Source organism: Euprymna scolopes, chromosome 3, assembly GCF_053919585.1.
Source record: "Euprymna scolopes isolate OS-2025 chromosome 3, ASM5391958v1, whole genome shotgun sequence".
NCBI lineage: Eukaryota > Metazoa > Mollusca > Cephalopoda > Sepiida > Sepiolidae > Euprymna > Euprymna scolopes.
The window spans coordinates 194,289,263-194,313,032 of NC_136484.1; the positions used below are offsets into that span (position 1 = coordinate 194,289,263).

The following is a 23,770-nucleotide window of genomic DNA, read 5'->3' on the forward strand; positions in this document are numbered from 1 at the left end:
ACGTCACTTTTTTTTTCACGTTCTTTTCCTTCTTCGCGGTATGGGTTCGAGCCTGCCTGCCTACTACCACTGTTTTTTTTGCTCAACACACACCTCCAAACACCCGGACAATGCTGGGCACCCAGGCTAGTCTATATATATAAAAGGCAAAATGTGTGTGTGTGTGTATGTATGTATGTTCGCTTTTTGTGTATGTCTGCAAAAGGCTTTTTTCCGGGGTTTTCTCGGGGGGGGGGGGGGCGCTCTTTCTTAAAACTTTTTATATCACGTCTAAATCATAATATCTGCGAGTTAACAATGGGGGTCGCCTGTCTATTTAATTTGCCCGACTTTGAAACGTTAAATATTCCACATATTTGGATCGCTGCGTGTTGCTTTAGTTTTTCGGTATACTAGATTCGAGTGGTCTCCAGTTTGGTCGATGTCGGATTTTTTCATATCAGACAGTTGCTTTCATTTCGAGACACTCCCCTAATAAACGGGGGTAAAAGCTGTCCTATACAAAATCTTAACTGCTGAACAGCCATTGCTTACTTCATGTTTCAAGGTCAAACATCACGCAACTTAACTTCCTCGCACCTGTCAATTTCGAGTTAACTTAACACGCTTATCATTTTCTCTCCCCTCATGGCCGAGATGATTAGGTGTCTGGCATTTTGTCCATTTCCACCGTCAAGGCTTCGGGGTTCAAGCCTACCTTCCTACTAAAACTTTTTTTTTCTTTTACACCTCCAAGCACCCGGCCATGTTTTGATCTAAACCCCCTCCAACAACACACCTCTAAACACCTGGGTAACGCCGGGTACTCCCCACTAGTCTAATATATAGACACCAGAACACATGAGCTACAATCCTGTCATTGCCGCCCCACCTTAGCCTGACAATAACACCGGATTGTCACAGAGTTCATATCAACACCAACCAGCATTCCTACTGACATCCCACTGCCGCCGCCGAAATATTCTGACACACCAAGCAGTTCGTTTCACGATCATTTTAACTTTAAATAAAATTACTTTAAACTCAACCTTTTCGTTTATTGCTTTTTTTTGCTTCCATACGCTCAGTTTTGTAATATAACACTATGATCCACAAATAACTTTAAAAGCATTTGCAGAAATTATCTTTAAATTTAACAAATTAAACATTCTTTCTTCTTCAAATTTACCTCCGGGTTTTTCAAAGACCAGCAACACGCAAGACCAGATTTTTGGTTTTTGTATTTCAACTGCCCATAGCCAACTGCAATCAAATTCTGCAAAAAACAGAAACAAAGAAAATCAAGGTAAAACTTTTTTTATATATAACGATGCAACAAATCTATTTTTATATATAACGATGCAACAAATCTATTTTTTATATATAACGATGCAACAAATATATTTTTTATATATAACGATGCAACAAATATATTTTTTATATATAACGATGCAACAAATATATTTTTTATATATAATGATGCAACAAATCTTTGTTGAATTTAATTTCCACTTTTTTTTTGTTCTTGTAGAGAACAGATTCTATTAGTTGTACCAGTTCTGGACATGGTCAGGTTGTTTCCCATTAATTGTCCCCTGAAATGGACCAGAGAGTATAAGAATTACCTGCTGTCAGCTTTTACTACATGGCTCCCACAACATGAAGAATATCCAGGTTCGATATTGACTCTCTAAAGTAAAATGAAATTTTCTTGCTTTGTATAATGCATGTTGTTTTCTTCCATAGATGTCAACTGTAAAATGTATATGTTTACTACAAGGTGGAATGATAAAATTGTCGCCCTAAAAAAGACGAGATGATTCCATTTCCATTTGATGAAAACCGGTTTTCTTTTTTGTTGTAGATCATCTAGGCTTCAGAAGGAATGCTACGACTTTGTAACCTTTTATCACTGGCTCTCCTCCTCCCCCGACCTGAACCTGCTGGACTACTTTATTTGGTCATACGTTGAGAACATCACCAACATGACCTCCCATAACACCAAAGCCAGCCTGATTGCTGTCATCCGCCAAGCTCCCACCAGTGCTTGTGGTAAAGGCATGCTCCCCATTATGGAGCCATATCGAGGCGATGATTGAGGCTGAAGGCGGCTACATTGAATAGATGTGAGCTCTACTACATAATCAAGTTACCTGAATTGATTTTTTCAATAGAAGTTTTAAAAATAAAGTTATAAGTGTTGTTTTTTGTTAAGGCAACAAATTTATCGTCCCACCGTGTATACTTGATATGTTTGGAATATACAAGCGGGAATGTTCCAAAAGTAATGCCTCCTATTTTTTATTCTGTCCGAATGAATCAGAGGGGACTGTAAATTGCATTGTTATGATGACTGAACTTATGCATTTATAACCTGAAAGTTTCATTTCCCTATTGCAGATATTGATGGTAGGAGACTGAGAAACGTGTATCAGAAGCAGACATGCGTCATTGAATTCCTGGCAAAAGTGCATTCGTTAAGACGAGTGATGACTATGGAGAAAAAGAAATTCTAGAGCACAAAAGGTCGCTTGTTGTAATGGTACCACATATCAAGGCCCGGAGGCCACTTGAGGATAAGGGTTAATGTGTGTATGGTAGTCATTGTTTATGGTGTAAATTTAGTATAATTAGATTATTTACGAGGATATTTCAATAAGAACTTGATTACATTGGACTTGAAGATGACAATGTTGTAGTAAGCTGGAAAGCAGACTGTTACAAGAAAAAGGGTCCCCTTTTCTTGTAAGTAAGAAGAACATTAGATAAGTGGAAATGGGGTTAGGATAGACCGAGATTCGAACCGTGCAAGCAAGGTTCAGAATAGATTCGGAAAATAGAATGTTAGAATGTAGCTATTGTTTTGGAAATCGATATTGTAAAAAAATATTGTTTTGGAAATCGATATTGTAAAAAAATATTGTTTTGGAAATAGATATTGTAAAAAAGTATTGTTTTGGAAATCGATATTGTAAAAAAGATTTAAGTGAATTAAAAAGATCAGCTGAAAAAAATAATGAACAATACAATTTGAATATATTGAAAAATAGGTTAGTGAGAATTCTTTGTCTGCAGAAGTGTGTTTGGGAACATGTGCTGAGCCACGTATGTTTAAGCCACGTGAGTCAATAACATTTTGAAGCCACACATTTGACGTCATACCAAAAATGAATTCTCAATATAGGAGCTAATTTGAGTCAAAGATCAGAGGCAGTCGAGTCCGGATCGAACAGTCAGCAGAGTCAGTCGGACAGAGCTGACATGATCAGAGGAGGGTCCCTTTAGAAGTGAAGGGAGAACGTTTAATCATGTAGAACGACTTTGAATTCTTTGACGTCATCATCATTCGACTGGTCGATCTGATAATAAAGAAGTTATCATGTTTTTGTAAAACTGTGTCGTGTCATCATTCAACAGCAAAAGGTAATGTGTGAAACATCCTTATATGAACTTTGTCTCCCTCATCAATATTATGAACTTTATGTAACTCTCCTCCCCTCTTTTGTGTTAAAAAGAACTGATCACCTCTCTCCTCGCTAATATATGTTATACGAATCCACAGAACTGTAAAATGTTATAAATGTCACTTCTCTCTCTCATCATCGTCTATCTTGTATTAACATGTACTCGTCATTTTAAATATGACCCCATCCCTACGCAATAAGACCAGTGGAACAGAGTTCCTCAGGCGAACAGTTCTAAGAAAAGAAGCTTTATTCATAGAATCCATGTTTAGGTTTCGGCACTGATAGAGAGTGGGGGAATTTATTGATAGTGATTTTGGCTGGATGAGTGTTTTTATGAAAGATTGGTGAGAGGAGAGAACCATAGATTGGAGCTCAGTCAAGCACTTGCCATGAAAATAACAATAGAGCAGGCTCGCAATATCTCTTCTGTGAGAAAGAGTTTGCAGGAAAGAGAAAAGGGTATCCCCCACTAGGCTGCCAAGTTTACTTTGAATTCTGTCAAGGCAGGATAATTCTTTATCTGTATAAAAGCCAAGTACATCCAAGAATGGAGTACTGCTGCCACATCTGGGCAGGAGCTGCTAAAAACAGCCTATCTTGCCTTGACAGAGTACAAAATAGACTTTGTGGTTTAGTGGGGGGTGCCCTTTTCGCTTCCCTACAACCTCTCTCCCACAGAAGAGACGTTGCAAGCCTGTCTTTGTTTTATCGTTATTTCCATGGCAGGTGCTAGTCTGAGCTCCAATCCCTCGTCCCCCCTCGCAAATCTTTCACGAGAAACACCCGTCTGGCTGAAACTACTGTCAATAATTTTCCCCACTCTTTATCTGTGCCTAAATCCAAACGTAGATTCCATGAGCAAAGCTTCTTTCTTAGAACAGCACGCCAGTGGAACTCTCTGCCGCTTGCCTGTTTCCCACCTGACTACAACTTGGTCATCTTCAAGTCCAACATAAATAAACTCCCAACAAACCGCCCCCTTAAGTAAAACACTCTATCAAAACCCCCAATACTAATGATTACTACAATACTATCTCATTGATTACTGTACACGCAATAACCCTTATCCCTGAGTGGCCTTCGGGCCTTGATAAGTGGTGACCCCCATGTAAAAAAAGGATAAGCTGCTAGAAGCAGCTTATCCTACCCAGATGTGGCAACAGTATTCCACTCTTGGATGTACTTGGCTTTTATATGGGTAGAGAATTGCATCTGCAGTAAGATACCTGCTGGAGTGGTAGAATGATCCAACCATTTTTCCAGCAACCTTGGCAACAGATTTGATGTATGTGTTCCATTTCAGATCTCAAGATATGAAGCTTCTCCAAGACGAGATTCATTCATTTCAATTAGGGGATGATGGAGGTTAGAGTGATTACGATGAAAGGAGAGAAGATTGGTTTTCGCTGCATCAAAATTAACCAGCCACCTCTTTACCCAATTGCACCACGTTCTTACGATCAGAAGAGAGAGAATCAAAAATGTCTTAGTCATTGCTTGCCTTTGAAGTGTTGAAATAGATTGGGGTGTCATCTGCATAAGTGTCTATGAATGATCTAAGATTGTGATTTGGGAGATCATTGATGAGGATCAGGAAGAGAGTTGAGCCCAGTTGAGTTATTGATTTTTGCCCATCAACGTCTAATCTTATAAGCCTATCAGAGAGGGAGAGTTGGATTTTCTCACATTTAAAACCGACTCTGTCCCAGTGAGGAGACAGATTAAGAATGTTTTCTTTTTTGTTTGTTTTTTTTCTTTTTTTGCTGATTCTATATTTAGGCATGTCATTCGAGCAACATGATTTTCGTCGTTATAAGAAAATCTTTGTAAAAAAAACTTTTTTGCAAACATGAAAAAATCAAAATATATAAATACCAGTCACACGTAAAAAAAAGCAAACATTTGTTTGCTTTTAGGCTAGTTCAATTTTTTAACAGTAAAAACGAATTACAACTAATTATTAACCCCCTCCAAAAAAAAATAGCAGTTGTCGATAATGAATGCTAACTTTAAAAAAAGGTTTAGAAAACTATTAATTTCTTCTTCTTTTTTTTTTGAAAAATAAACAAAAGTCAGTATATAATTAAACTGAATTTTATTCCAAATTACTTTTTTAAAAAAGAAAAGAAAAAAGCAAATTAATTAGAAAAAAATAGTTATTTACTTGCCTCCTCATGGAGGCAGTTAAACACTAGGCCGGTTTTAAATGTTGGGAAGATTTAGTTCCCCCAAACGAGACACACTACATTAGAAAAAAATTAATTTCCTCAGCTTTTAACGATTTTTCAATCACACAGTACCGATTATAATTTCTGTTTTGAAGTTACACAATGTTGTGTATAGAAAATGTTGATTGCTTAGGAGTCTTTGCAAAATTGAATGTGACCATCCATCTTTGTCCATCTTTTTCAACAAAGGGTTCAGGTACTGTCTTGCATCTGTTTGATTTGCCCAGATGTTGAGAATCGAAGATGGTATAATCTCGGACATGATTGCATCAAGGAAGTCGATAAATATCAAAAATAACCCATGCAGCAAACCCACATCAATCTGATGTTGCTTCGATACACATTTGAAAGGACATTTAAAAGAAGAAATACAAAATCTGTTTAAACTTACTGGATTTTTGGGATTCCATGCCATACAATTGATCGTCCGACCTTTGGTTAATGGACAGGCAAATGACCACAGCTTGAAGAGACTTGGTGTGCTTAAGGCAGAATCTTTCGCTTGGGTGCTTATTACATCACTTTCAGGCACTAAAACAATCATTGGTTGTGAATTGAACACAAAAGGCATGCAAACAAATAAAAGACTTTTTATTTGTGTGCAGACTATCATCCTCATCTTTAAGTTGTTGTTTCATGGCGTTGCGGACAACTTTTTCTTTGGCTTTCGTGAGCATTCCTATCCCATCGCGGCTAACCACCTGACGAAGGCCAGAGGAAGAGTCAGTCGAAACATTGTGACACACAACTTAAAGATGAGGATAATAGTCCGCAAATTATTAAATAAAAAAATATACAAATTACTCATCTCAAAGAATTCCAATAATTAAATAATATATTTTTAAAGTACTTTCTTATAAAATAGTGACAGCACAAATATGTTTGTCAGTCAATTCCAATAGAATTCAGCATTTAAATGATAAGTCTTGAATTATTACTTATTCTTATTTTGGGTGTTATTTTCACAATGTTTCAGATATATCTTAACAGTGGTTTTTGTAGTTTCCTAAAATCTTTATCAGTTGAAAATTACATTTTAGAATTTCATGAGAAAGTCACTCACCATTAATGTTACTTTAGGTCAACTGTTTTTTTTTTTTGTTGTTGTTTCTTGGGGTGGGTGAGGGGGGGAAGTCTTGGACACAGATTTTCGTCTGACAAAGCAAACTTCAAAAGCTTTTGTTATACCTTTGAGAGAGCAGTAGGCCATGCTTATGCAAGAAGTATTAGATGAAGGATATGAGTATTTTCACATGTACGTTTTCAAAGTGACCCACTTTAAAAGAGATTTTCTCAATATCAGCGGATAGATTTTGGTAGATTTTTGGTAGATTTTTGGTGAGTCTTCGAGAAGTATTGAGTACTGAGAAAATATTGATCTGTTGCTCTCTTTTTTTAAAATAAAAAAAATCAACTTTTGGGAAGAACACCTCAAACCAGTTCAAAAGAATAACAAAATTCTAAACATTTTGGCCTTGCATGAATCAGAAATAAATAAGCAAATGGTGGAATGTTGTTCTTCACCAATAAGATTGTCGAGATACACATTTAGGTCTAACATTTACTCCTGGACACGTACATCAAATCTGTTGCCAATCATTTCTCTCCGATAGGCTCATAAGAGTAGTGGTAGATGGACAAAAATCGGAGGCCTGCAATATAAATGCTGGAGTCCCTCAGGGGTCAATCCTGGGCCCAACTCTCTTCCTGATCTACATCAATGACCTCCCTAAACACATACTTAAATCATTCGTTGACATCTATGCTGATGACACGACCATCTACGGCAACACATCAAAGGCTGTAAATGACAAAGTTCTCTCGGATTCTCTCTCCTCTGATCTCGAGCGCGTGGTTCAGTGGGGGAAGATGTGGCTAGTTACCTTTAATGCATCTAAAACCAAACTCCTATCCTTACATCATCAACGCTCTGATCCCCAGCTGGCATCAATTGTGATGGATGGCTCTCGTCTGGGTGAGGCCCCGTGTTTTGACAAGCTTCTGGGTTTGACCTTTACTCCTGATCTGAAATGGAACACGTACATCAAGTCTGTTGCCAAGGTCGCAGGAAAGATGGTGGGATTCTTCTACCGCTCCAGAAGATATCTCACTACTGATGCAATTCTCTATCTATATAAAAGCCAAGTACGGCCAAGGATGGAATACTGTTGCCATATCTGGGCAGGAGCTGCTAAAAACAGCCTATCATGCCTTGACAGAGTACAAAATAGACTTCGTGGTTTAGTAGGGGATGCCCTTTTCTCTACCCTGCAACCCCTCTCCCACAGAAGAGACGTTGCGAGCCTATCCTTGTTTTATCGTTATTTTCATGGCAGGTGCTCGTCTGAACTCCAATCCCTGGTCCCCCCTCGCCAAACTTTCACGAAAAACACCCGTCTAGCTGAATCCACTGTGAAAAATTTCCCCCACTCTATATCTGTGCCTAAATCAAAACGCGGATTTCATGAGCAAAGCTTCTTTCTTAGAACTGCACGCCTGTGGAACTCTGTTCCGTCTGCCTGCTTCCCTCCGGACTACAACTTGGATGTCTTCAAGTCTAATGTTAACAAATTCCTAATGAACCGCCCCCCTAATTAAACACTTCATAAAATCTCCTCACTAACGTGATGTACTTGCAATAACCCTTATCCCTGAGTGGCTTCCGGGCCTTGATAAGTGGTGATCACTGTGTAAAAAAAAAAAAAAAAAAAAGGTTGCTGGAAAAATGGTGGGATCTTTCTATCAATCCAGTAGATATCTCACTGCTGATGCAATTCTCTATCTATATAAGAGCCAAGTATGTCCAAGGATGGAGTACTGTTGCCACATCTGGGCAGAAGCTGCTAGAAGTAGCTTATCCTACCTTGATAGAGTTCAAAATAGACTTTGTAGCCTAGTAGGGGATGCCTTTTCCTCTTCTACATTGAATAGATGTGAGCTCTACTACACAATCAAGTTATGTGAATTGACTTTTTTCAGTTTTAAAATAAAGCTGTAGTGTTTTTTTTTCTTTAGAGGAGGGCGACAAATTTATTGTTCCACTCTGTAGATTTATAACATCCTGTACTAGTCCACAATGTCCCTCACCATAAATAAACATGAAGGAAACTCTTTATAATGTATATACCCGTGATGGAAAGAAAATATGGCATGCTAAAAATGACGTAGATTGATCAAGTAGTTTTATTTCTATAAAAAAAAAATAATTTCAAAATGGTTAATGGGAACTTGAAGCTCACCTCTCCTTTTGTTAAGAATGGTTTTCAGCATCTAGGGATCTCTACAGTGTAGGGATGGGATTTTGCAGCTTGTCGGGTTAGTCGGGGTATTTACGTCAAGGGGGTACAAGTGTTACAGGCTCGTCAGAGCACATTCCATTAAAATATTTGTAAAACAGGAGATGCAACATTGCATAAGGGGACAGAGGTTAGAGTTTAGTTGATAGTACATGACTTATTAGGTTAGCGATTCTTTTTTGAACCCTCGAACCCTGTCTAAGAGTTAGAGACTATTGGTGGCTGCATCAGCCTAGATATGGTAACAATATGCCATGCATGGATGAATGGTAGCTTTGTAGAGTTATAGAAAACTCTCTGGTGCGAGTAGTTTTCTAGCACAGTAGAGGGGGCCCACCTTCTTTACAGCAGCCTTGGCAATGTCCTCAGTGTATTTGTTTCAATCCAAAATACTCGGCAGATGGCAGCAATCAGGCTGGCTTTGGTGTTGTAGGAAGTCATGTTGGAAAATCTTTTTTAAACTCTATCTAAGAGGGAGAGACTAGGGGTAAATTCATGAACGTAAATGTGGCAACAATATTCCATTCGTGGGCGAATGGTAGCTTTGTAAAAATATAGGATACTCCTCATGTCTTCAATAAAGAACAGACATTCAAGCATGAATATACAATTTAAACAACTCATTCCCCTGCCTAACTGAAAGAGAGAATGCTTACCTAAACTTATAATCGGAAGATCTCGATAATCCGCCAGTTTATTCTGGTAACTATTCAGATTGACGATGCGTTCCATTATGAAAAGATCGTTTTTGAAATTTGCATTCTGAAAAAGACAAATAATGGAGATTTTTATTTCAAACGAGATTTGTAGTAGACAAGATTGCAATGAATACAAGCAGAAGTGAATTCTCATGGCTGGAGATTTTGAATAAACTTCCTTCCTGGCTTGTCCAATCAGTAGCCAGCTCTCAGTCACATGGCCAAGTTTATAAAAGGTTAAACCATTAAAGCACTCTCTCTCTTTTTTTCTGGATCTTGGACTAACAACAATCTGTTGCCCTCAACTTCTCTCTTGGGTCTCAACGGAACTCACCTGGCTTGGGGTTCGACTGAACAGTGAATACAAGCAATCCATCATGGTTATAGACCATAACTTCAACAAAAACATATGAACTCTTTCTCTTTCAACAAACCTGTCTAATCTTTAATCTACGTCTCCACACAGGAACATTTTCTATGATCAACTCTTTTCTCTATACAAATCATACTAACGAAGATATTCAATAAAGATGTTTTTAAATGTTAGAACGAGATTTCTTGTCTTTCCTTTCTACATTTTATTTCTGCTTGGAATAAAATTGAATTAAATTACAATTTTAAGCAATTTGGGTTTTTATTAAAATATCAACAATTGAAAAATATGGAAGGTGCTTGACTGAACTCCAATCAAACAAAATTTTTATGAACAAAGTTTCTTTCCAAGAATGTCATATTACTGAAGAACTGCGACATGTCAACACATATTTGTCGAACTTAAGTAATCAAATTTTCATGCAACATTTCCAATCATCTTGTAATATTCTTCATCATTAAACTGACAATCTATCTCATTAACTTTTATCCTCGAGTGGCTATTGGGCTTGATAAATGGTGACTAATTAGTAAATAAATATATAGAGAGATATATAGTATTGGAAGTTCAATTTTTAAAACTATATTTTAGTCCCAAGCTCTTCTTAGCTCATAAGTGAACTAATCTCTTGCAGTTGCTTCATTTGTTTGCTTCCAAGAATTTATTAAACATTAATTGTCTTCATATTATTGTAGGGATCATCAATTGTTTTCCATGAAAGAGTGTTTCAAGGATTTAAAAACAAAACAGTATTTAATCTTATGGTTCCCCAGCAAGGTTGATCAAACATCACTTTGTTTAAAAATCAAAAATAAAAACATTTCAACTATTGGATCTAATTTTTTTGTTCCAAATTAACTTTTTTACTAACTTATTTATGTTTTCAAATTTTTGAGATAAGATTGATAATCCATATTATTTGAATTATTCAGACCACTGTTCTTATCTTGAGTGTTATTTTTGCAATGTTTTGGTCATTGTAACCTTATTCTGTCAATCATGACTGAGTAGAAGTCCTATGTAATTGGCAATTGTATTTTGAGTATCTCCCCAAGGATTGATCCTTCTACCTCCAGAAGAGTCTAATTTACTACTGAATTTTACCAAATATTAGGTTGGTGCAAAAACAATATCGTTTTCTCACATATGTTACATTTATATATGATTTCTGAATTAATTCATTGTGATATATATATAGTCATGTTATATATCATTTTGAAGCGCGTTTTTTGCTTCTATCAAATCATGTTATTCGTTATTGGTCTCAATCTCTTTATTCATCTTTTTTGCAAGCTTTTTCACAGCATGGGCAAAATTCAAATCCGCACGATTTTCTTGTTCCAGTTCAAACTAGGCCAAAAAGTTGCCATGAGAGTTCGTGATATCAATGATGTATTTAGCCTAGGAACCACTAATGAATATGTGGCACAACGGTGGTTCAAGAAATTTCACAATGGTGATGAGAACCTCGAAGATGAAGGTTAATAACAAACATTTAAAGGCCTTAATTGAAGCCGATCCTTGCAAAACCACACAAGAAGTTGCTGTTGAACTTGAGGTTGGCCACTCAATAGTTGTTCATCATTTAAAGCAAATAGGGAAGTCAAAAAAGTTGGATATATGGGTGCCGCATGAATTGAACGATATTAAAAAAACTCGTCATTTTGACGTGTCTTCTTAGCTCCTTCTGTATAACAAAAACGCTCCATTTCTCGAGTAAATTATGACGTGTGATGAGATGTGGATTCTCTACAACAACCAGTGATGTTCAGCACAGTGTTTGGATGCCAGAGAAGCTCCACAACACTTTCCAAAACCGAAATTGTACCAAAAAAAGGTTATGGTGACTGTTTGGTGGTTTGCGGCTGGACTCATCCATCACAGCTTTTTGAATCCGAGCAAAATGATTATGGCAGAGAAGTACTACCGACAAATTGATGAAATGCACCAGAAGCTCCAGCGTATGTGCCCGAGATTGGTCAATATGAAGGGACCGATTCTCCTCCATGACAACACTCGCCTGCATGTTGCTCAACTGACCCTGCAGAAGCTGAACGAATTGGGCTATGAGACTCTGCCTCATCAACCATAATCACCGGACCTCTCACCCACCAATTATTTTTTTCAAGCGTCTTGACAACTTCCTGTGTGAAAAATGCTTCAAAAGCCAAGATGATGCCGAATTGGCCTTCGATGATTTCATCGCTTCCAGAACTCCGGATTTCTATACTAATGGGATGAATAAACTTGTTTCTCGTTAGCAAAAAAATGCGCCAATTCTAATGGTTCTTATTTCGATTTAAAGTTTATTATGAAAGGAGTTATGATCTTTTGAAGTTGAACATCAAAAAACGACATTATTTTTGCACCAACCTAATACTTTATCCACTATGGCACAGGGCACTACTCTTTTTTCAGGATTACTCCTTGATCCTCACTTTATAATGCTGAGTGTTTACCAAAGGCATTAAGTACCATTATTTAAGTCTTTGGTATGACTTAATCAAGGATTGAACCCTGATCTTCATCACATTAGCAACCATCCAGTTAAAATGGTCATTTTTTTCCAGTGTCACAAAGAAGACATCCACTGTCTTGCCTGCCAATAGTTTCCAAGTGGTCAAACATTTGTAGGCTGTACAAATGTCCATCACAAAAGCTCTGTAGAGTGCAGCATTTGCCATCTCAACTTCAGCTTTTTTATCATGGTTACTTAGCAGCTGTTAGTCGCGGCGGAATAACTAAGTGAATCTGTTGACTTCATACAAGTGACAAGTTAGTTCCTCTCTCTCTCTCAATCCAATCTACCACAGATGTAGAACCATCAAACTCAAGGATAATTTTCAGGTCGAATTTTGGATCTGACATTATAGAAAAAAAGAATAACATGGAAAATGCCAACAATTTGTGTTTCATATCTGAAAACATTTCTCCATCTTTTTTTTTTTTTGCTGAAGGCTGAATGTGGTTCAAACGCGTTATCATGTCAACTTTTCACATTCCGTGGGAGGAAAATTCTTACTCTATCTCAAGAAGAAAACACATGTGCAAAACAATACTCATTTGCAGCGCACAAAAATAAAGACAAAAAAAAACAAGAAACAAAAATAAAATAAATAAATAAAATTTAACAAAAACAAAAAAAAACAAGATTCTATCAGCGGAATGTATGCTATACAAGGGTTTTTCACAAAATCACTATGCACGCAGCTTTCATCAGCTCAACATCAATCTTATCGCTGTCAGCTGCTGCTAAATGTCCACATTGCCTCCTGTTAGTCACACTGAAATAATTTGATCTACTTTACATGATACAAGTAAGACATGAGCACCATCCACTCAACCCAGTTCATCACAGACGTCCGACCCTGTCAGTGGGGCATTAGAATACGCCGACTGCCCCCATGCAGAGGGTAAAAGTCCCTCAATGGGGGTCCTGGATATGACCTTAAACTATATCCAGTGGTGAGGCCTCAGCTTGTGGGCTTTGGGGAGTGTAGAGCCACCCTTTAATTACCATTGCTCCCAGGTCCACTCTGACCCGGAGTGGTAGTACCTGTTAGGGTCCCAACTATGGGTTAAATAGAAACCAACGTGAAAACAACAAATATATTTTATTAAAAAAAATTTTTCTTCAAAATCTTTGGATTCGGCATTAAATAACCCGAAAAGGGTTGATATGCCATAAAAAAAACAACCAACCAACCAATCATCACAGACGTAGCCGTCAAACACAGGAATGAGTTTCAGGTTGAACTTTGGATCTGCCATTATCTCAAAAATCAAAAGCAAAGAAAATGCTGAAAGTAGTTTGTTTTGTATCTGCAAAAACTTTCTTTTTCTCTTTCTCTCTCTAAAAACACTCAAAGCAGTTCAAACTCATCACATCAAGTTTTCGTTTGGGATGAAAATTCTTTCTCGCTTTATATCAACAAGAATTTATCCATGTAAAATATTAACAAATTCTCAGCATTAGAAGTAAAAAAAACAAGATACTATCTTGTAAGCAGGTTCAATCCTCAATGGATGACACACCTAACAACTTTCACTCCTTTTCCTCGTAGACTCACATGATAGCCATTACATTTAAACCAAAAAATTTTCAAAGAAAACAATATATTTCACAGTTGAAAATAGCAAAGCAAAAAAAAAAACTTTTACCTGCAAAACTTTTTCTGCATTTTTCATCTGTTCTTCCGTTGATGTATCATTTAAGTTCACGAGTAAATTCTGAGATATACGGCTAGAAGCAGTTGACAAATACATAGTCTCTCCTTGAAAAAAAGAAAAAAGTATCTCAATCCTTCCACTTATACAATAAAATAAAATAAACTAACCATATTAAAATACACTTTTATTTTTTGTAAATAAATATTTGTATTTTTATACTGGACCGTTAATATTTCTGAAATATTGATATTTCTGAAGCATTAATATTTTTGACGTGTTAATATTTCTGAAAGATTAATATTTCGGAAAGATTAATATTTCGGAAACATCGACAGCTAACATAACAGGAATGATACATTAATAGGTTTTGGAAATAACTAACTCAATAAAATAGTTCGCTTTTTTTACAAAGATCTGATGTCTAAGAATCAAGACATTTTTTCTGGAAAGATCATCTTCTGCCCACCCCCTTCCCCAATAGTCTCACTATGTCCATTGTACTTTTATCGGTCTCGTAAGTCTTGCTTTGTTTATTTTGTCCTTTAGTCCTCATATTCCAAGAGTGATGTTTTTTACTAAGGGAGAAGAATATAGGTTTTCTGGGTTGGAATCCATCCATATAAAACATATCATTGGTTGAAGTAACCCAAATAATCCAAATTAGTTTTGTGTTCAAAACTGGCAAGAACAAAATAAGGGGAGATAACTTTTTCCTTTTATAATAGACTAACAGGGGGGGTACCTGGCGTTGCCAGGGTGCTTGTAGGTGTGTGCGTTTAGGGGGGGGGAGTAAAGAAGAACAAAAAGGAAACTTAACCCTGTTTAAGTATAAGAAAATGATAAAAAACAGGCATTTTAAAAATGGAAAAATAAATAAGGAGGTGCTTGGTGACAGGTCGGCTCGAATCCGGAGCCTTGAGGCCCATAGGCTGAGCCTGAACATCTGCGTTACAGCGACAGGTAATGTAAGAGTGATTAAAACGTGAACATCACTCTATTCCGCAGCTTTTAATGAGATCAAATTGTTTTACTGCAGGATAGTCGACGGTGGCGATTACATCCAGTTCGAATCTAGTTTCGCTGTTTTTATACTGAAAAGTGAAAGCAACATGTGGCGATCCAAATATGTGGAATATTTATCTTTTGAAAGTCGAGCAAATTAAATAGACAGGCGACCCCCATTGTTAACTGGTAGATATTATGATTTAGACGTGATATAAAAAGTTTTAAGAAGGAATGAGCCGACCAAGAAGTCCAGTGAAAAAAGCCTTTTACAGACATACACAAAAAGCGAACATACATACATACACACTTTTATATATATAGAAGATTTTACCTCATTAATTATTAGAATATTCTTTGGGATCCTCGCATCATCCATTCACCTGGAATAGCCAAGCGGTTCTAGTGGCGTTTTCATGACAGGCAAATGGGTAATGGAAGGATCGCATATTCTTTATGGTAAACTCACAACCAGCTTGAGATCAGCAGGTAGACCTGTCCTTTGCTACAAGGATGTCTGCAAGCAACACATGAGATTATGTTACATCGACCTAACAGGCTGGGAGTGCTGTCGCTGGAGAAGAGCTGCAAAAGTATGCTCTAAGTGAAGAGAGGAGAGATGAGCAGAGAGGAGAGGATAGGTAGCAGAGAGCTGCAACACTTACATCTGTGTCTTGTACAGGCTGCAATTCACCAGTGAACTAATCTGAGATACATAACCCCATTGTCTCCTTAGACAGATGAATGCCAATGACAATCTCAAAGATTTTTTCTTGCATAAAATTTAATTTTTTTAAAGCTCTCAACACTTTTATTTAAAGAAATAAAAATGTTTTTAAATCCCTATTTACTTGCCATTATTGAACATTTCTTGATGTTTATACTATATGAAGCACAAGTGAAAATCGCATTCCAAATAAAATTCTTTGATATACTTATGTATCATGCGATAATAATAATAATAATAATAATAATAATAATAATAATAATAATAATAATAATAATAAACATGTTGACCAAACAAAAGGATTGTCAAGTAAAATTTTAATTCAAGATAAAAGTCAGTTTTCATATTTTGTCAATCCACCATTCATTATTGCTTGGTTAAATGACAAACTGAGTTATCCCCCCTGATTTATGGCATTTCCATTCTTATCAATAGCAGATGGGCAAAATACCATAAAACTGACTTTTATTTTTAATTAAAATTCTAATTAATAGTTTTTCCTAATTTTCGGTATAGATAGCTATTTTTGCTTCATATGTAAGAATATCAAAAAATTTTCCTGTTACTTTATTTGGAATTGTGATTTTCAATTGCGTCTCTATTTGCATACTGCAAAAGCACCTTTCTTTCCTTTATCAAGGATTTTGCAAAGTGGTTGTTACCTTACCGTCAGATTTTGCTTTGTCTTGTATGCCATCAGAATCTAAATTTACTTTTGTGTCTGAAGTTTTTTCAAGAAAATCTTCTTCGGTCAATTCAGTTTCAGCAGAGAAACCTAAATTCAAAAAAGAAACAAAATTAGATTTGCTAAATAAATACTGCAGATTTTCAGACATAAGTCCAATAAAAATCAACAAAAGAAGCTGAAAAATATTATTCTCAGTGAACTCTTATTTTTTTTATCTATATCCTTAATATTTCTCATGCAAATTTATGTAAATAAATCTGCATTCTTTTACTAATATATATATCGGTATGTTTTCATCATCATTATGTGACCTTTGCTTTTCAATCCTTCTACCATTCAATTCATTTAACTAACAACAGGGATGGGATCGTCTATAACACAAGCAGACCATCCTGTCCGTCCCCTCTATAATGTTAACAGGCTGTACCGGCAACATGTTGATTAGGATTTTGATGAGGACGGCACAGGCATACCCATCCTCCCATCTCCCAAAAATCAGACATTAAATCAAAGGTTGTGGTGAATTCAGGTTGAATTTGAGTTTCAAATTGGCATAAATTTTATTTAGAAAAACAAATGGTTCCCAAGTATTTTAATGAAATGTGCTGTAATGAACTCAAAACGCTTGTACCACCTCAACATAAATAAACCGAAATCAGCAAAATCCCACCCCTTCACTGTAAAAGTCCCTAGATGCTTGAAAGCTTTCTACCCTAATAGCTTCTTATCTCAAACTGCTAGACTTTGTAATTCCATTCCTGTTTCCTGCTTCCCCGACTGTACTAATATACAGAAATTCAAATGTAATGCAGACATATACATAATGTCTTAGTAGGCATGCCCCCCCTAATAGTGATATACCTTATGTCACCAGCGGTAATCTGCTTTGTTTGGAGTGAATATGCATGAAAAAAAAAAGAAAAGAAAAGCATTTTTAATTTTTTAGATTCATTAATTTTTGACTTTCGGTGAATTGGGAGAATTTCTCAACCTCAGAAAAAAGAAACAAAAATATTATTTCAGAATCATTTAAAGCTACACATTTCAGTGAAAGTAATCAGATCAAATTAAAATAGAATGATATTAAACCTTATTACTAGAATCCTTATTTTAATTTTTATCAGAATCCATTATATGGTTATAATTATAGAAAATTACTAACATTTAACCTTAAGCTTAAGGGAACTTAAGAAAAAACTGAAATTCAAAGAATCATGCTTAATATCGAATGACTATGGATCAAATTCAATGCAAATTTGAAATATTTGCGTTTTCAAATGGCAGGTTGTACCAAGAAATAAAAACGCTAAAAACCCTTTAAAATAATATTTTAAAAAGTTAAGATATTTATTAATTGATGCCTATTATCTATTGTTAAAATTTCTAAAAAAAATTCACAAATCTTCATCCCCACCATTCACCTCTTTACTTAAAACTAACTTAAAATAAACATAGCCCACATTTGAACCGTTACGCTCAGCAGTTGTGTTATAAAACTCATAATGATCAGTTAATTACTTTAGGATTGAATCCTGTACATATAACCTATTTAACTTTATAAAAATAGAGTTAACATCGCAAGGGAAACTACTCTGAAAAATTTAGAAACCATCGGTTCGCTCCCTTTGACCGCTAAACTAAAACATAGCGTATTTATGACACTTCAATCTGTTTTATTTTATTTTTTATTCTTTAATAGAACTTGAAACAAGGCATGAAACCACTTAATGCAAGGAGCTAACAAGAACGAAAGCTGATTATTGCAAAGACAGGAGATGTCTATTGACCTTAGTCTGGAAAAGACCAAGGCTGTAGGGAGAAGGAAAACAGTGAGCAGAAAGAGAGTTTCACAACCTTGCAGTTCTTGAAAAGAAACTACTGGAAGAGTAAACTGTATTACAAGGTATTAAAGCAGCGAATTAGTGAAGACCACTAGATCAACGAGTTAAACGAACTGGAACAAAGGAAGCAGGGAACAGATCAGACAATTGAGTTGCAGTGAAGAAATAAGTGTGGGGCCAATCAAATTACAAATACGTTTCTGCAATTTATCAAAATCCTTTGAATGAAACGATTCCCCAGCCCAAATATGACAACAATACTCCATACATGGTTTGATTTGTAGAGATAAAGAATAGTCCCAGGTGTAAGAAAGTGTTTAGAGCGATAAAAACTGATTTTACGAGAAGCAGAAATCACAATGGATTTAATATATGAACTTCAAAAAAGATTTGATGAGAAAGAAAGACCAAGAAGTTTTAGAGTTGATTTCTCATTGAGAGCAGAGCCATGCATAAAAATCTCGGGAAGAAAAGAGACGCACCTGCGATTAAAAGACAATAGCTGAGTCTTAACAGAATTAAATGAAACAAGCCATTTCTTATCCCAATCCATAACTGAATCTAGATCAACTTTTAGATACACTGCATATTTCAACTGATCTGAGAAAGATGAGCACGAAGCAATACCAGAACAAAGGATGTTTTCATCAGCATAAATTAATTTTGTTAATAATATTCTCTGGAAGGTCATTTATATAGAGAAGAATTGGTATTGGGCCTTGAATAGAATCCTGAGGAACATCGGTATTGATAGGGAAAAAATGAAGATAGACCATCCAGAGTTACTTGCAAACTTTGATCAGAAAGAAAAGACAAGAACATCAATACCATCAATACCATCAATACCATAACCTCAAAGTTTTTGTAGAAGACCAGGATACTCCACACTGTTGAATGCCTTTGAAACGTGCAAGCACAATGACACTATCCTCTCGTGAATTATCCATAAAACAACAGATCCATTCACTTACAACAGTTAATAGATCAGTTGTCGAACAAAAACTATGAAAAGATTTTTCAATTGTAAAAAAATGTTTAATTTTATTATTTAAAAAAAATACTTAAAATTATTTTTTTTTAATTTCCAATTCTAAAAAAAACAGTTTGATTTTATTGTTAATAATCAAACAAATTGTTCTTGTCCAGAATTCACGCTATTTCAAAAAACAAAAAGACTGTATGATGCATGTATCCATGGCAAAACGAAAATATCATATTCCAAAAATTACACAAATCGATCAAGTAGTTTTATTTTTATAATGAAAATCAAATTTTATGAGTATCTGAGAAGGGACCGTTTCATGTGCCATTTTGAAATATAATCTAAAAAAAAACAAAGAAATAAAACTCAACAATAATTCATGCTTACTAGATTTATGTTCTAATGCCGACAAATTCCCATTAATCATTTAAAAAAATTTTTTTTTTTTACGAAAAATAGAACTACTTCATCAATTTATGTGATTTTTGGAATATGATATTTTTGTTTTGTCACAGATACATACAATAGTTTTGTTTTTTAATATAAGGGGAATTCTAGACAAGAATCCCACAATTGTTGAAAACAAATTGCTTGTCAAAACAAAAAAAATTGGTCTAAAATATAATTGAAGATTTTGGGGGATTAACACTGGTTCACAATTTCCGTTTTCACATACAATGGTCATGATGAAGTGAATACTTTCTATTTTACCGACTGATGTTGTAGGGAAGTGAAACCTGGCTAGTGAGGGTTGAGGTTATGTGTTGCATGAAAAGAAATTACAGGATAATTATATGGCAGATGTGTAATGTGAGACTCAAATGCAAACTTAGTTCTAATGACCTCAGAGGAAGATTAATATTGCGCAGTAGGAGACTTTGCTGGTTTAGTCACGCTGAAAGAATGGATAATAGTTTTTGGGTTGGTAAATGTAAAAAAGTTGAGGTAACAGGTCCAGTTCACAGGAAAAGGTCAAAACAAAACATAGGAGGAAGTAATAAGAATGGATGAGAGAAAGAGAGATAAGTAAAGATCTTGCCAATGATAGCTGTTTAGGAGTCAAATTCGTAATACCAAAGATAGAAGTCAAATTCGTAATACCATCTAACAAATGCACACATGTAAAACAGATGTTAAACAAAAGAAGAAGAAGAAGAAGAAGAAGAAGAAGAAGAAGTGAACTATAAACGAATAGGCATAGAAAGATATTCATTAATATTTTGTAAGTTGATGTGAAATTTCCTTGTGATTATAAAAAATTGATTTTGAAGCCTTTAAATTGGCAGATATACAGTGATTTCTGGTTAGAATTAAAGTTAAAAGGCAAAAGTCTAGTATTATGGATCTTTTGTCCTCCTTAATCAAAGAAAAACAGTATCTTTATTATTTTTTATGGAAATCACGCCAGACAAGGTTTGAAGCCACTCGATGAAAGAAGCTGACAAGAACAAAAGATGATTCTTGAAAAGACAAAAGAATATAAGTAGGAGGAAAACAATCAGCTGGAAGAGAGTTTCACAAGATTGCAGATTTTGAAAGAAGCTGCTGGAATAAGAAGCTGTATTACGATGAGGTATAAAAACAGCAAATTGATGGAGACGCTTAAAATAACAAAGGAAACACTATTCAAGAAAAAAACTGAACATAAACGAAAATATTGTACGTACATTTCCAAAGTGTTGGATAAAGAAATTTTATTTACCTGTTTTCCTGAGTATTTCATAACTATCATGCATGTCCCAGTTGGAAGCCATTACTCCTGTATTCTGAAGAATAAAGTAAATGAAACAATAGAAAAACTTTCACTGTTCAAATGATAAAATTTGATTTCTTATCCAAATTTTAGCAGTCACTAGATAACCTATAATGTACTAAGTCTGTATTTGTTATTTATATTATTAAAGATTGTTCCCCTTTTCTTTATAGTATTACTCTCTCTCTCCATTTTTTCCCTTCCAGTTTTTTTCTTTCTCTCTTCTGCTAAGACACTATATATATATATATATATATATATATATATAAAATAAAAATTACAATAAGTTTACCAAGGTAATCAAAATGGTAAACTTAAAATATATTATAAATATTAAAGAGTTAATATTTACAAGTAAAATAAACTCAGCCAGATGTAAAAGCTCAATAAAACCGAAAAGGAATAGAGCTTATAATAAGAAGGAGAGTATTTCTTCGAAACTCCGCGGATTAAGGACTATCCACTTATCTTGTGCTTCCTTTTTTTAAATTAAATATGTTTTTAACTCTTTTTCAAGAAGTCTTTAAACATGTTTTATTAATCATTTGTTCATATATATATATATATATATACCATAATCCTCATAACTGCAAAGTGAGTTGATTACACGAACCATGTAAGTTGTTGAAAATAGTGTTTTTACAAGTTTTTTAAGGTAAACATCTTTCTTTTTTTTTTTTTTTTACAAGGTAGTCACCACTTATCAAGGCCCGGAAGCCACTCGGGGATAAGGGTTATTGTGTGTACAGTACGTTAGTGTTGGAGATTTGATAAAGTGTCTTACTTAAGGAGGCGGTTCATCAGGAATTTGTTTACATTGGATTTGAAGACATCCAAGTTGTAGTCAGGTGGGAAACAGGCAAATAGAAGAGAGTTCCACAGGCGTGCACTTCTAAGAAAGAAGCTTTGTTCATGGAATCTACGTTTTAATTTTGGCACATATAAGGAGTGGGGAAAATATTTGACAGTGGTTTCAGCTAGGCGGGTGTTTATCGTGAAAGATTGATGAGGGGAAACCAAAGATTGGAGCTCAGACGAGCACCTGCCATGGTAGTAACAATAAAACAAAGACAGGCTCGCAATGTCTCTCCTGTGGAATAGAGGTTGCAGGGAAGAGAAAAGGGTATCACCCACTAGGCCACGAAGTCTATTTTGTACTCTGTCAAGGCAGGATAGGCTGTTTTTAGCAGCTCCTGCCCAGATGTGGCAGCAGTACTCCATCCTTGGACGTACTTGGCTTTTATACAGATAGAGAATTGCATCAGGGGTGAGATATCTTCTGGAGCGGTAGAAGGATCCCACCATTTTTTCAGCGACCTTGGCAACTGACTTGATGTACATATTCCATTTCAGGTCAGGAGTAAAGGTCAAGCCCAGAAGCTTATCAAAACATGGAGCTTCCCCTAGATGAGTGCCACCCATTTCAATTGATGCCAGATGGGGATCAGAGTGTTGATGATGTAAAGATAGGAGCTTGAAGAGTATGTGACTAACTATGCAGCAATAACATAATTTTGCAGACTTGTTAGTCGCAATACGAAACAATATCATAATACATACCTTTTAAAATGTAATAAATGACCAACCGAAAAAACTTGATATTTGGAGAATTATTATACTACACTATATTGATACTCCTATAATTTTTTTTTGTTTTTTTGTGTATTGGTATTCATATTAAAAGCCATTTTTCTATTTATTTAGTTGCTTCCCCACTAAGTACAAGGCCGTTTTTTAATGTGGAGAGTGAAAGAGAGGGGGACCAGCTCCCCCGGGAGTGGGGGAACTCGATAGTGACAATTAGTATGAAGGGTTTCCCCTACATTGACCAATAACTGATTGCTACACGAGCATTGGTCTTATATGGGGGGGGGGGCCCCGACATATTACTTTGATTGCAGTATCTGCAATGTCTAGCTAATTTGCATATTCTTTTAAACATTCATTTTAATTAATTCCCTATTAGTTTTTTCGGTTTTCTCATGGGATGATCATCTTTAGTTAACTATTACGTGTAATTATATTCATGCAGATATTCTACATGATTTATACTTGCATAATATTTGCGTAAAAAGATTATAGTAAACACAAACCTTTTTCTATATTTATTAATGTATGCGTATATATATTTGTTTAAAATAATTTGCCTACCAAACTCCTCTGTCAGCTTTTGGTCTACAGACATGAAACTTAATATATAGGGTGTTCGAACCCATGCAAAACTTTATATTTAGGTTTTAGCCAGAGAAAATCGGTGCAAAAGTGTGAAAATAAAAAAAATGGAATTTGCCAAGTGAAGGTCAAACAATGGCATTTCGAATATGCACGTAACGTAATAGCTATTGGTTAATGTTTTAATTTTAACCTTGCAGCAAATATGTCTTCATAGCTCAGGCATTAACGTCAAAGGAAAAAGTAAATCATAAGCTAAATGTTTTGGTTTCGATTCTTGATGGTGGTACACGAGTCATTTTTTTTTTTTACTTTTTAAATCTTTACTGTACATTGGGTCCAATATCTATCTATATATCTATAAAAGTTAAAGTGTCTGTCTGTTGTATACATT

At 35.4% G+C, this 23,770-nt stretch overlaps 1 protein-coding gene across 1 annotated transcript in view; it reads right to left on the reverse strand.

Annotated features, from left to right (window-relative positions):
- LOC145260460 (dynein axonemal intermediate chain 4-like) overlaps positions 1-23,770 on the reverse strand; it is a 160,170-nt gene that overhangs the window by 65,936 nt on the left and 70,464 nt on the right. Inside the window, exons 8-13 of the mRNA XM_080118537.1 lie at positions 21,154-21,217; positions 16,608-16,715; positions 14,203-14,315; positions 9,627-9,732; positions 6,066-6,205; positions 1,169-1,255 (exon numbers count right to left, since the gene is read on the reverse strand). Of these exons, the coding sequence (XP_079974663.1) occupies positions 1,169-1,255; positions 6,066-6,205; positions 9,627-9,732; positions 14,203-14,315; positions 16,608-16,715; positions 21,154-21,217 (618 nt within the window). The remainder of the gene's footprint in view (positions 1-1,168; positions 1,256-6,065; positions 6,206-9,626; positions 9,733-14,202; positions 14,316-16,607; positions 16,716-21,153; positions 21,218-23,770) is intronic.